The sequence below is a fragment of the Haliotis asinina genome, chromosome 8 (genome assembly GCF_037392515.1).
Source record: "Haliotis asinina isolate JCU_RB_2024 chromosome 8, JCU_Hal_asi_v2, whole genome shotgun sequence".
Classification (NCBI taxonomy): Eukaryota; Metazoa; Mollusca; class Gastropoda; order Lepetellida; family Haliotidae; genus Haliotis; species Haliotis asinina.
Genome location: NC_090287.1, coordinates 65,072,415 through 65,085,108, shown reverse-complemented (window position 1 = coordinate 65,085,108; position 12,694 = coordinate 65,072,415). Strand labels below are relative to the sequence as shown.

The window sequence follows — 12,694 nt, the reverse complement described above, 5'->3', positions numbered from 1 at the left end:
TCATTTAAGTCTCACTTAACAAAATCAGTTCGAATTAACACAAACCATTCAAATAGATTTATTCCAGTTTAGATAGTAGCGATCAACCACAGTGTATAACAAAGAAAATCTCCGAGAACAATCCTCACATACCTACATAAAACACAAACATCCTGACAAGGATATGAGGCACACTGTCCAGCATGTGCATCTTGCATCACTTCACCATTGACATTACTTAGAAAATCTACTTCAACTGCTGCGGTTTTTCGCTCATACCTCTTTGACAAATCAAAGCTCACTTAATACAAACACATATACAAAAGTGTTTTAATGAATACATGTAACCCACAGACAAGAATATTTATCGTGGAAGCACCGGACATGTGGCGTGAATATTCGCATAACAACCAACAAAACTTCATCGAATTCCTACCCTTTAGAAGAGAAGAGTTTCAGCCATTGTCAGCTAATGACATGATGCCGTTAAATGCACCATATCGGACCTGGGCCCCATTTCACAAAGCTCACATAAGCCTAAGATCTCGTAACTTTACTCGGAGCAGTCATACTTCCTATACTGTCGCACTGACTTACGACGGCCATAGCGCTACGATGTCTTTGTGAAACAGGAACCTGACCATTGCCAGACATAGATGAAGTGTGCAGAGGACAGCTGCCATGATGTACAGATGCTGCACAGTAGATACTCCCTTTTATGTGATGTAATCTGATCACTGATTGGTCGGGACTTGCTAGAACCAGACTGAGGTTTGACAAAAGATACCTACTTCACAGCAGAGGGGTCAGGGATGACCAATGGAGGAATGTAGTGGGTAGAAAAGCAGTGACGTACTGACGTTCAAAGTTGTAAAATATTAACTGTGGATGAAAATGTTGGATGATCTTCCATGTGTAAAAGGACCAAATGATACAGAGACTGTAATCCTGGTTACACCACATAACATTAATCTTGCTTCCAACAAATACCAACACCTGAATACTGTAGCCTACAGAAATATGTGCTCTCATTTTTCATGCTTCAAAACATCAACACCTCATTATTCCCAACTGAAATGTAAACTGATCGCAAGTGAGTGAGTTTGGGTTTAATGCCGCTTCTAGAAATATCCCAGCAATATCATGGCAGGGACACCAGAAATGGGCTTCAGACATTGTACCCATGTTGGGCATTGAACCCAGGTATTGGACTTGACGAGCAAACATATTAACCACTAGGCTACCACACAACCCCAGAAGGAACAGATGATGACAGTGATTGTGACAAGTGGGATACACTGTACACTGTGGGAACATCCCTCAAGTCAGTGATTGTGACAAGTGGGATACACTGTACACTGTGGGAACATCCCTTAAGTCAGTGATTGCACATACATTTGGAAATCATCAATTAGACCACAACAAAACATCCTTGAAGCATTTCTACTCACACACTCAGCGAAGCCAAGTGTCAGACCAGAGACAATACATAGCTTTAAAACCAAACAATGCCAACTCATGAAAATAAATCTTCTGTTTTTTAACTGAACACATCTGGTCTCTCTGTGGAAAATTATAATCCATGATATCCCTCCCTTTCAATAATCCTCTCCAAATTCCCATCTCTGACACCACCATTGTAATCACCAGTAACATGAACCCATCTTAAAACTACCACTGACATAATCCTCCATAAGTAACTGCCATCAGAAGCTCTTGTGTATTTGACTTTAATGACCAACTGACTCAGCAGTGACTTAGTCCAAAAGATGTGTACGGTTCCCTACTGGTCTCCTCATTTGCATATTTATCACATGGTGATACCAACTTTATCATATTGTTGTATAGCATGGGTATCACTTGCCATTATTAGATAAGAAGTGTATATTTGGACAGGAGAGACAGAATGTAGTCGAGAACTAGCTGAGATGACAAGATGCCATTGGACAATCAGTGTGGAATCACCGGGTGCTCATAAAAGGCCATTACATGTACACGGACTGAAAATAACAGGGCACAATCTGACCGCCAAAAAGAAATCAATTGTTTTCTAGATCTGCCAATAGTATCAACATAAACAAGGTTAGAGAGAAAGACCATAATTTATGGAGGCAATAAGAGGAAATTGTCACTGATTCCTGAATACTTTCAATATATTATGGCACAAATGGAAAATATATGAGATCTCAGCAACAGTAATCAAAATATCTTCTGTATTTCCTAATAATGAAGACAGATTTAAGAATGTCCTGGGTGGAATGAAATAACTGCCCACTTTCCATTAATCATCCAGTCTTTGTCATGGTGTTGAGTCATCTCCGCCTGGCCTGGTTTCAAACCAACGACAACGTCTGACTTGAGAGCACGCAGACTGCACACAGGAGCAGGTTCAAACCCTCGAAGAGAAGAGGAGAAGGACTCTGTAGGGTCCCATCGCTTGTCCCCGACCAGCTTACGGTAATTCAGATCCCCTTTGAAAAACACCAGGTCTGCCTTCCCAAGGTCACTGTACAGTTCACTTGCATGTTTCTTCATCATACTGAAATCAAACGGTGTTGTCCAGAAATCATCATCGTGAAATACCCACGATCCTAACTCCAGCAGTTTCTGCCATTTTGCACCAAAAGTGGATATTGCCAGATTGTTGGTGCCCTTCATTGTCTCCAACACCCACTGGAAGTCCTTCCGAGTGACATCTGACACAAACCAGGGCATGGCCTTCCCATGAAAGTGGATGGTGGAAGCGAGACCAGCAGACACAAGAAACTCAGCCAGGCAGAGATCTGTGACCAGCTCAAACCCAGCGTTGTCCAGTACAATATCTACCCTCCCGGCATCTCCCTTCATCTGATGCTGCAGGGTCTCAATCACCTGCTGAGAGTGGTCAGCAAGGATGTTTGAGTTGAGGAGTTTGAGTTGATCCAGGATGCAGGTCGTCTGGGAGTTTGAGAATCCAGCCGAGATGGACAAGTCACACTTATTGCCCCACAGTGCTACCTGCAGATGAGACGAAGACAAACAGATATTAAGTTAGAGTCAGTCTTTATCTATTTGTCATTCAACACCACACTCAGCAATATTCCAGCTACATGATGGCAGTGTGTAATAATCAAACCTGTAACTACTCTGAATGGCATGTTTAGAAGTTGGTGAGTTAGTTAAGGACAAACTTTAAGGATGAACAACATTTGTATTCTGATGATACCATGTTTTGATATAGATTCTTGTATCGATGTCAAGCAGGTATCAAACCTGGGCCACTTGCACGAAGCGATCTTAGCGCTACAATGATTGTAACTCCCATTCTTCAACATAGGCTTAAGACAGTCTTAGCGCTAAGATTGCTTTGTGCAAGTGGGCCCTAGACCAGGCAATCCAGTGGCTGACATCATAAGCATCAACATACACAACTGTAATACGATGACATGCATTGACTGTGTCACCAAGCCTGACCATGTGATCCCACTTGTCACCTCTGATGACATGTATGACAAACAAGAGGCAAGCAGCCATGAAGCACTATAACATACAAAACAGTGAGCAAACTCATGAAGAAAACACATGCAGTCAACACTCCATATAGCCAAAGAGACAACCACCTACATTTGTTTTTTGTCTTCTTAAATACAAATAATATACAGAACATTCCATAATGTTTCTTCATCTGCAAAAATGAATGTACTATTGTACAACATTGTCAGGACACAGGAGTAATGTAATTTTCTGAATAAAACTGATATTTATACTTATCCTGACTCATGCTTAATTCCTTTTCTCCACCTCCCTGGCGAAGGTTGTGGAATACCTGAAATCCCTTGAAGTTCCATTCTAAAAGAAGCGGACATAAAATGCACTCACCCATGTGTAGCCTCCCATTTCCCACGCACACGGTCAACTTGTTACTCTCTCCTTGTGAATCGCCCGACACGAGAATTATTGGAATTCAGTGTGCCTGAGAGGGGCAGCTGGGAGGGCTTTCGTCACGAGTCAGGATAAGTATGAAATATCAATTTTATTCAGAAAATTATATATTTTTCCTTATCCTTATCCTGAAGCATAATTGCTCACACAATCCGACGGAAACAGCAGTGGGTCAGGTTGCGCTGGATTCTGCTGGCTGTCAAAATTACGTCCAATAATTTCCCCCCAACGGGAACTTCTAACAGTGATAATTCGGTCCTGTTCTTTTAATATTCTTTGTAGATTCTTGGGCGGATCACATCTAGTCGAACTTGTCTTCTGCAGAAGGCTTCGTTGACTGGAACATGCTGACATTGAAAGTAACTAGCGTCCTGCTAGCTTCTGATGCAACTAAATGTCAAGATATTGTAATCAAGACTAGTTGCGACCCCTCTTCATGTACAAGTATCTTCATTGCGAGTACAGGGTCATAATCACTCATGCTAGTCTGTTTAAGACATGCACATGGACTTTCCACCATTATACTCCGCAGAGCATCTGGCTTCCACAAGTCACGTGATAAACGTGTGAGTGAAGTCAGCGCCTTCGGGTGACTGTTAGTTGCTGAGCAACAACAAGAGGCCCAAACTGATGAATGTCAGTGACATCCTCCATAGCTATGTCTCGCAGTTAATGATTGGCAAACACTGTGTTTGACTTCCAAAAGCTGCCCTCCATTATAGTTGATAGCGAGCAATTCCCATGTAGCGCTAGGGTAGAGGCCAAGGCTCTGACTTCATGTGGGTTGTAGGCTCGCGAAGGTCCCAATCCTGCTGCTTTGTAGGCTCTCAATATATCAGCTCTGATCCACACTGAGATAGTGTTGCGGGATACTTGAGGTGTCTCAGTGGATATAGGGATAAACAGGCACTTGAAACGTTGCATTCTTGACTTAGTACGATGTATATCTTCAATGCTCTGACTGGATATAATGATAAATCTTGAGTATCATGAGGTTCCCGAATTGAAGATAATATCAGTATATGGAACTGTCTCTCCAGTTGACCTGGCAGTTGATTTTTCGCAATACATCCCATTGTAGACCCAGATGAGCTGTCTGCTGATGATTTGCATCAAATCTCATGCGGTTGAAGTCTAGAGCATGAATATCTGACATGCGTGCAGCTGTAGCTAAGGCAAGTAAAAACAGTGTCTTCTGAGTTAGCAGTTCAAATGAGGTCCATACACATCACTTGTGAGATGTTGAAGTACGATGTTTAGATCCCATGCTGGAGCTCTAAATCTACACTGTTGCGTAGACATTCTCACTGACATAGTGATAATGGAGGGAGTAGAACATGTTCTAATCATTGGCTTGAACCCACCAATCCTGGGACAGCGATGTATTTAAATGTAGTGATGAATCAAATTCTGGGGAGTTAGATTCTCAAGTAATCCAAGCTGAGTTAGCAGCCTGATAGTGAAGTCCAACTGTAGACTGAGTTGACTTCTCCCATGATGAGCTTGTATGCCATGAATGTCATCAACGATGTTCATCATGAACGAGTTGACATTCCAAGGAAGTCTGTTTATAGCTGTCTGTCTGTCCGATCAAAAACTGCCATTCATTGCTGCAAGCCTCCAGATTGGCAATGTTGAGTCTGTTAGAAGATCTCTATGTTGCCTGATGAATCAAATGACGCTGTAGACTGCTAATCTATTCTGTAAACAACATCTTTCCATTGTTGAAAAACTGTAAGACAAATGTAGACGGCTTCCAGACACTGGAATAATAACATCACATTTTGCGCGGGGCGTTGTCTCTCGGGGACCAATCAGATTGTAGACGTGACATCAACGGTGTAGCAGACAACTGATCATAGTGAAATCTTGTTCAAACAGTGATACCCTTGCTAGCATTTAGGCTTGTCCGTAACCATGCTGTTTGGCGAGCACGTGTCTAGATGAGTAAAGCACATGAAAAAAACTTCCTTGAGCATAGTCACCCACGTGAACGCACTCGCCGGTGCATAGGAGGATCTCTCTCTGAACTGCGACGGGATGATATGGACGATGGTGACAAGTTACCTGAACAGGTGCGTGCATACGCCTCCTCTTCATTCTCTGGAGTGAGTGCAGATCTAGTTGAGTGCTGTCCCGAGCAGCAGTCAACGTAGTTGAAGATTGCAGTCTTTGTTCTTCTTCAGCATGACCTTTTCAAGCTCATGTTGCATGAAGGCGTCTGTGTTGAACAGCTTCAATGTATGCAGTGCCGGTTGACGCGTAGAAATGTCTACAGCAATGACCAAGGCTGCTGATGAAGTCTACGTTGTCTGACGGAGTTGTCTATGCCGACTGACATTCTGCTCGAAGTGTAGCATCAATGGTGGCTCATCGTAGATATGTCATCCCTGTAGGGAACCGATCTCATCACCGAAAGACTTCTTCGTTGAAGGATGTTGATTCTGCGACGACTTCGTTGCAGATGAAATTCAGCAGTTAATGAAAAAACGGTTACCCAAAGCTAAAGCACCTGATTCGACATGACTAATGAATGTCGACGTTGCCTGTCCCTCGCCTGCCTGTGAAAAGAACGAATTTATACAATATATTCTGAAACAGATACATTTCTGCAAAATTCACAACAAATAGTGGAAGAACATAAGGGCTTACATGCCTGAGAAGAGTGGGTCAACCACTGACAGCCGTAATCTACACTGTAAACACGATTTCATCAACAGAGACTAAGTCCCGGTTGACAAAATACATGCTATATAAACACACAATAATCACAAATAAACAAATTGTGATACATATACATAACTTGAATACTGCATACGACATAAATATAGTTAAAGGACCAAAATAGTTGAAAAACTGGTTGAAGTGCTGGAGATCCCAGGTAACTTAAGCCGCCCTCATCGGGCGATTAGGAGAGAGAGAGAAAAGCATGGTCGGTCAGTTGACCGATTGCGCGGGAAGGGGAGGGTACACGAGGGTGAGTGTATTTTACGTCCGCTTCTTTTAGAAGGGAACTTCAAGGGATTTCAGGTATTCCACTACCTTTGCCAGGGCAGAGGAGATAAGCAATTAAGCATGAGTCAGGATAACGAAAAATGTAAAATAATACAAACCTAATATGAGAAACTTGTCATCAAAATGGAAATTCTTTAAAGAGGAGCTTGTGTTTTCAGACTCACCTCCAAAAACTGCTTCAATTTGTCAGCTTTCTCCTGTGAGGAATATCCCTGGCACTGTCCGACTACCTCCAGAAGGTACGTCAGCAGCGTTGTTACAGCACCTTCAGATGTATAGTACGCCTCACATTTCTGGTCCTCAAACACATCCAAGCTTTTCAACTTGTTGCTGCATGTAACGAGAAAAGACAGACTTTGGCTTGAAACTTTACTAGTAATTATCACTTAACTATACCAGTACACACTATCTGACGAGTTTCTTGCACGTGGATCTCTGTGAACATTATCCATTGTGATGCAGTTTCTAGACATTTACCTTTATGCAAGGGTATTGATTGTACGTTTGGACAAAATGATGATCACAAACTGAGAAACCTAACTAACAATCATAGGATCAAGACAACTGAAACACACACGTCCGCAGTAGAATAAGTGAGTGAATGTATTTTTATGCTGCTCTCAGCAATATTTCAGCAGTATCACAACAGGGTACACCAGAAATCGGTTGGTTTCCTACATTGTACCCATGTGTGGAATCAAACCTATGTCTCTGGCATGACATGTGAACACATTAACCACCACCCTTTCTGTAGCAAAAGGGCTGGTGAGAACATACAGTATCTTAACCATACAGTAATGGGTACTGGGACCTATCTAATCCTGCATCACACACAGGGAGATAAATATGGGGTACTCAGAATAGACAGACTTCATTCACTCACGTGAGTTCAACGGATTCCTGAATGCGACGGTACATGTAACACTCTAAATACAGCCATGCTGCTGAAAACCATTTGATTGGCTGCCCATTGTTTAATTTCAGCAAATCTTGATGGTGTTGGTTCCAAATCGGTGTATCAGTCCGAGAATCTTCTAAGTTCTCCACAGGTTTATCTGTCTGAATCTGAAATCGCATCTTTGATATTCTGCCAGTGATGTCTTTCAGCTCATCAGAAGTGTCCTGAAGAACAAAAATCACTGTGATTACACGATGCCATTTAGAAAGTGGTCAAATGCAACATATGTCCTGGAAGTCGCGGTGGCTGAGCGGGCTAGGCGGCTGACTTTGTGTGCTGGTGATTAGGTGCCTGACTCTGAGGGTGCGGGTTCGAATCCCGCATGGGACTCAACCGAAAAAAGTACTAGAATTTGTACTTTACTAAGAAAGTGAAATCCCAAATATGACATATGTTGAAAAATCACTGTGTAAAAGCAATTTCAAAATTTCCATAAATATTGCATACATAGTGCTTACATGTGTGAAAATGAATTTCAAAAGTTAGTTGTAGAAGTCCACAGATGTTAAAAATGATAGCAAACACATGGCGGACTCCTCGGGATGACATGCGTTAACTACGTTTACAGAACAGTATGGGGGGATAGTCTATGAGGGGCAGTGGTGTGCCATAATTAGATTTGTGCTATATTTAGACAGAAATATATGGGAAGAACTACAAGGATCTTATTCCAGAGTCTAGTTAAGTGTAGACTGTTCGGGCATCTTTTCTTAGGTATATAAAGGGAAACAACTCTTGTATCTGATCTCACATTATACCTCAAGCCACAAGAAGACCAGCATATTGTGTGATGATATTCAAACCTTGCAGGGACTAGTTGGAAGTCAGATTATTATTGCTGATAGATAAATATTACCATCAATAACAATATTTATATGATAAGGAAAAATATTACAATATTAAAAGAAGGACAGTTTACCTCATCTTTCATCTTGTTCTTCATCCTATAGACTGTATCTACGACTTTTGTCAGGATCACAGGTAATCTGTCTTTGATTGTCAAATATGCAAATGAACTGAAAAGTACAAAGTGTTGTTTGTTAATGGAAATATCACAACCCATATGAGTGAGTGATTGCATCTGCAATGTTACACCTGTGATGTTTCAAGAAACATTAAAGACTTAACCATCTGTAAAAAGAAAAAAAAATAGACTTAACCCATATTCCTTTTTACTTTTCGGTGTTAATTAAGTGCAAGAAGTTTTACAAGGCATTTTACTATATTTATCAAACAGTACCTTTATTAATCAAAGAAAATTCCTCACAATTAGGGAATTTATTTCAATGACAAAAACAGCACTACAAATGGGCATGAAAACACAGGTCAATTCCTCTTAAAGTCTTTTCCTCAACTAAAAGAACATGGAATCTGCTCTGTATTCAGCCTGTCAAGGGCTCTGAGATTCTTACTTATAGATGGTATGTGTATGTTTCTAAGAGCATGCAGGAAGTGGTGCCAAGTGACTGACGGACTGAGTGAATTTGGTTTTACAATGCTTTTAGCAATATTCCAGCAACATCACGGTGGGGCAGTGTTTGAAATAAGTGCCTACCCACTAGCGAAATGCTAGTTGACCTTTGCTCAGGCCTGTCAAAAGTTATTGAAGCTGGCGGACCTAGCTAGTGATAATTTACTTATCTAGAACTGATCATGTTGCCTGAATCCTGACTTGCTCATTTCAGCGACCCTATCATCCTCCAAAACATAAACAAATAGTCAAATGCACATTGGTACAAATAACTATCTAAATAGTACGCAGTAACGTCATTGGTCAGTTGTGAAGTGCCAGAGTATGACCCCAGTGATTCACCACTGGTTAAAAACAAAACCCATGTGCATGAGGCAGCTAAGGAAGGTTCTCCAACCCCAGGAATCTCAGCAAGTCAGAGATGATGAACAGATAGATTCAGAGAATGGTGGACCCACACAACTCAAAATTCTGACTGTGACAGCTGCTATGATCGTGATGGCAGCATCTCAGATGCAGACAATTGTACTGTGGAGGATTGTTCCTGTGATGATGACTGAAGTCCTTAAGATAATTCAACATGAAGCTAATTTGAAAATTTAAGGGTATTCTCAGATTGTTTCCCATCTGTCAGAGGTTCAGAGCTAATAATGTGTAACATTTAATTTGTGAAATGAATACTCAAACTATTCAGTAACTTCTGGCAGTAGTTATATTAAGAATCAGTGCTTGTTTTCATGGAAATTAGAACTCAGATACTGCTTCTAAATATCAATGTATGTGCATGAGTTTATGGAACATTGCGGGGATTCAAGGCAAGGAGTGAGTGAGTGGCTGGGTATGGCTGTATGTTGCAGGGATTCAAGGCAAGGAGAGAGTGAGTGGCTGGGTATGGTTGTATGTTGCAGGGATTCAAGGCAAGGAGTGAGTGAATGGCTGGGTATGGTTGTATGTTGCAGGGATTCAAGGCAAGGAGTGAGTGAATGGCTGGGTATGGTTGTATGTTGCTTTGAGCAATATTCCAGATATATGTAACCAGACATGGGCATTATACATTGTAAACAGGTGGGGAACAAACCAGGGTCTACAGATGTCTACCATGAGTCAAGCCCTAAGTGAAAATAAAGTGTGCTGCCATGGGTCCAAGTCAAAATGGCCATAAAAAAGTCAAAATGGCCACAAACCCCTAGTCAAAATGGCCACACTAAAAAGTCAAAATGGCCACACCAGAAAGTCAAAATGGCCATACATTATTTTATTATATTTATACTTATTTGTAAAAAGAGACATAAGAAGTTATATCAGGCAAAACTTGATGATTATTACACATGTGTTATTAAATTATTTTCAACAAATAACAAATATATATATGTATGTTTTTCAAGTACAAACACCCTTTTAATGTTTGTTTTTATATTTCATTCGTGAGACCATTTTAATTCTAGTGAATTAACAAATATATATGTGTATGTTCTATATTCATGTACAGCATTACTTATTATTTATTTATACTTACCTTCCACATGACTGTATAAGAACAATTACAATAAATACAGCGATGAACAATGAATCAATCATTTAAGGCTTAATTAGTTAACAAGGCATCTTAATTATGGATGTAATCACATGCTACACAGTAATTAACAAACCGCCTTAGTCATGAATTACAGTTATAAGGCACTTCACATGCAAATGCATTTGCATGCTGGTTTTTCCTGACGATCTTGGTACACTTAACACACTTTACAGCCATGATAGAGGTAAGTGATATCATGTTCATAATTATATAGTAATGTATCATGACACTGAGCTGAGTCAACTGAGTCAAGTAAGTAAGTTGCTTACTTATTGTATTGTTATCATAACACTACCAAATGATTAACGGGTCTTGAAATAACACCTCTAAGTATCAAGGAGGAAAACATTGAGAGATTAATTAAACATCTCCAAGTTTTAAGGAAGAAAATATTGCAATGTTTTAATTATACATTTGCAAGTGGTAGATAAGAAAACATTGCTAGAGTACCTTTTGGACATAGGTTTATTCACTAGACTCCATCAGTAGAGGTTTCCCCTTCTGTGAGCCAGTCTCGAGAAGGGTGAACTTCTCATCCACCTCAGTCTCAAAGTATCAATTAGGCAAGTACCTCAATAATAAACACCGTTTTGTTGTGTGATATAGCTTCTTTTGTCATTCTCACACTTTGATATCAAATAATACAAACGTCATGAGCATTAAAAACTAATAAAACAATATATGGCCATTTTGACTTTTCTGTGTGACCATTTTGACTTTTTTATGTGGCCATTTTGACTTGGGGTTGTGACCATTTTGACTTTTTTGTGTGCCCATTTTGTCGTGTGGCCATTTTGACCTGTTCCCTGCTGCCATGTTATGTTTCTTCGCAGCATGGTCAGCCATCCATGTTCCTGTTTTGTCACTTCAGACATGTAAAGATGTTGATTTCTGAGATTTGAATGACCATTTAACAGTAACCAAGGCTCTGACTCTTCAGAAGCATCAACTGAGTGGGTGGTCAAGTGAGACACTTATCACATTGTACCATGTCTGATTAAACAATGCCATTTAGAAAGTGGTCAAACATAACATAAGTTATACTATATTTAGGATTACACTTTCTTGGCAAAATACAGATTCTAGTACTTTTGTGAGGTTGAGTCCCATCCAGGATTCCATGCAATGGAAACCGCTGTGGGTGAGTGTTTAGATCGTTGACTTTGTGTGCTGGTGATCAGGTGCTCTACTCATTGAGAGTGTGATTCAAATCCATGATGAGAATCAACCAAACAAAAGTACTATTATATGTACTTTACTGAGAAAGGGCAACCTAGAAGGTTGTAGCGCACGTCATCCCCTTTTGATCAGGGAAGCGTGACTAACATTCACGTGGCAGTGGCATGGTGGGCGCTGTGCCTGTGGCAATATATTCCAGAAGTGGCCAAAGTACAGTGCACTACAGACGTACACAACACTCCTGCCGAACTCCAACACACTGCCCTTCAACGTCTTCACTTACAACAGCTCTAGACCCCGATATTCCAAATATCAATTCGGTCAAGATCTAGCCGGATGTTTAAATATCCTTATTTTGTCAATAAATGACTTTAAAAGAAACGAACGACTAAACCGATACAATCGGTACTTAAGAGGCCACTTAGTCAAGTAGAAATATATCCTATATGGAGAAGTCAAAAGCTTACTCTTTGTATTTGGCAGAAAGATTATCAGGCACATGGCTTGCTGACTCTTGGGTGTCCATTTTGACAATTCAAAAATGTAGATAGGAAATATAATACGGAGAGAGATATTTTACATGATTTAATATAAT

General features: G+C 40.5%; 1 protein-coding gene across 1 annotated transcript; it reads right to left on the bottom strand.

Annotated features, from left to right (window-relative positions):
* Positions 1 to 42: 42 nt before the first annotated feature.
* LOC137293610 (damage-control phosphatase ARMT1-like) lies at positions 43 to 12,658 on the bottom strand. Its single transcript, XM_067824252.1, has 5 exons — positions 12,567 to 12,658; positions 8,793 to 8,889; positions 7,799 to 8,037; positions 7,080 to 7,245; positions 43 to 2,976 (listed from the first exon to the last, which is right to left on the bottom strand). The coding sequence occupies exons 1-5, from the start codon at positions 12,623 to 12,625 to the stop codon at positions 2,218 to 2,220; spliced, it is 1,320 nt and encodes a 439-aa protein (XP_067680353.1). The 5' UTR covers positions 12,626 to 12,658; the 3' UTR covers positions 43 to 2,217.
* Positions 12,659 to 12,694: the final 36 nt, after the last annotated feature.

Bases quoted from the DNA above. Each gene is read 5' to 3' on its own strand.
- LOC137293610 (XM_067824252.1), bottom strand. From the start codon at position 12,625: ATGGACACCCAAGAGTCAGCAAGCCATGTGCCTGATAATCTTTCTGCC. The intron at 8,038-8,792 runs GTAAACTGTCCT...TTTGTTCTTCAG, and splicing joins AGAACAAGATGAAAGATGAG to GACACTTCTGATGAGCTGAA. The intron at 7,246-7,798 runs GTGAGTGAATGA...CGTTACATGCAG, and splicing joins CAGGAATCCGTTGAACTCAC to CAACAAGTTGAAAAGCTTGG.